Source organism: Austrofundulus limnaeus, unplaced genomic scaffold, assembly GCF_001266775.1.
Source record: "Austrofundulus limnaeus strain Quisiro unplaced genomic scaffold, Austrofundulus_limnaeus-1.0 Scaffold345, whole genome shotgun sequence".
In the NCBI taxonomy this organism is placed as follows: Eukaryota; Metazoa; Chordata; class Actinopteri; order Cyprinodontiformes; family Rivulidae; genus Austrofundulus; species Austrofundulus limnaeus.
Genome location: NW_013952747.1, coordinates 595,711 through 596,991, shown reverse-complemented (window position 1 = coordinate 596,991; position 1,281 = coordinate 595,711). Strand labels below are relative to the sequence as shown.

General features: G+C 33.4%; 1 protein-coding gene across 1 annotated transcript in view; it reads right to left on the bottom strand.

The window, feature by feature from the left end:
- Positions 1-303: 303 nt before the first annotated feature.
- txndc17 (thioredoxin domain containing 17) overlaps positions 304-1,281 on the bottom strand; it is a 2,600-nt gene continuing 1,622 nt past the window's right edge. Inside the window, exons 3-4 of the mRNA XM_014022875.1 lie at positions 947-1,022; positions 304-755 (exon numbers count right to left, since the gene is read on the bottom strand). Coding sequence (XP_013878329.1) covers positions 687-755; positions 947-1,022 — 145 coding nt within the window. The 3' untranslated portion in view covers positions 304-686. The remainder of the gene's footprint in view (positions 756-946; positions 1,023-1,281) is intronic.

The window sequence follows — 1,281 nt, the reverse complement described above, 5'->3', positions numbered from 1 at the left end:
CACTTGAGGGTCATTGAGGTTTACACCAGCATGCAGCTTTATTAGTGAGTAAAACATTTCTAGGATGGGGACCAGAGTAAAAGTAAAAATAAATAAATAAAAATACTGGTAACAAAGTAATAAAAACACTTATTGTTCTAAAGACTCTTTTGTTATTAGGTTCTCATTTAATTGATTTATTAGTAATGTTTACATGTTGTAACCATAAATTGTTGAGTCTCAAGTTTCTGGTATTTTGTGTCCCGAAAGGTGAAAATTTTGGGGACCACTAATGTGAAGAACATTTAAAAAAAATAGATCAAATTCATGTCCACTCAAGAAACCATTTAATTAAAGTTTTAATACAACAAATTACAAAAAATGAATTATTAACATTAAGCTGGACCAAAGCAAAAATTGTCTCAGTATAAAGTTTTCATTCAGTTTTTTTGATCAACAGTTTGTGTAAACACAGTTTATAATCAACTGATTGCACAAAAATAACAGAAAATTAAATGTGTCCTTAAACATATTCCACAATAAGACTGACTGAAGCGGCTTGTTGATTTGTTCATAAGCTTACACACACACATGAACTTCCATCGGTTATCAATATTCAGTAATTACAAGTTCTGAAAGTGAATGATGTAAAACTGTAATCAGAAATGTTTGCGCCTTCAAGAGTGACGTGAGCAGTGGAGCAGCCTTCAGTCCTCGGTGAACATCATCCTCACCAGCTGTGATTTGAAACACTCCTCCTCCACCAGCTTCTGAGGCTGAAACACAGAGACGACACACAGCTTTCAGGTCTCCTCTCGCCGCCACGGACACTTCTGAATAAAACATTTTGGAAGGAATGTGACGCTTCTATATATTTCTCAACTAACTTTTAACGACCTGATTTTGAAACAATAAAGGAAACATCTATGATCTCTGTTAATGAAACGAGCTGATTTAACTCTCTTACTGTGCCGTATCGCAGCAGAGTGGGAACTCCAGTCAGCTTCAGGGTCTTCTTAAAGTCATTATTAGGATCCTTCCAACTAAAACAACAAACAGACATAATAAGGAAAGTTTTAGTATAGCAGTATGGAAAAAATAACAATAATGTGAGCCATATGGACTTTAAGATTAATAAAATATTGTTTCAGAGCCAAGAAGTATAAAGAGTCTATCACTGTGCTGATGTTTAATCTAAAATACTTTAACCACTTTAAAATGTTTATTATACAAATTAAATCAGAAAACAAATTTAGACATGGTGCAAATGTACAGGTTATACATTTAACCACACAATAAAAC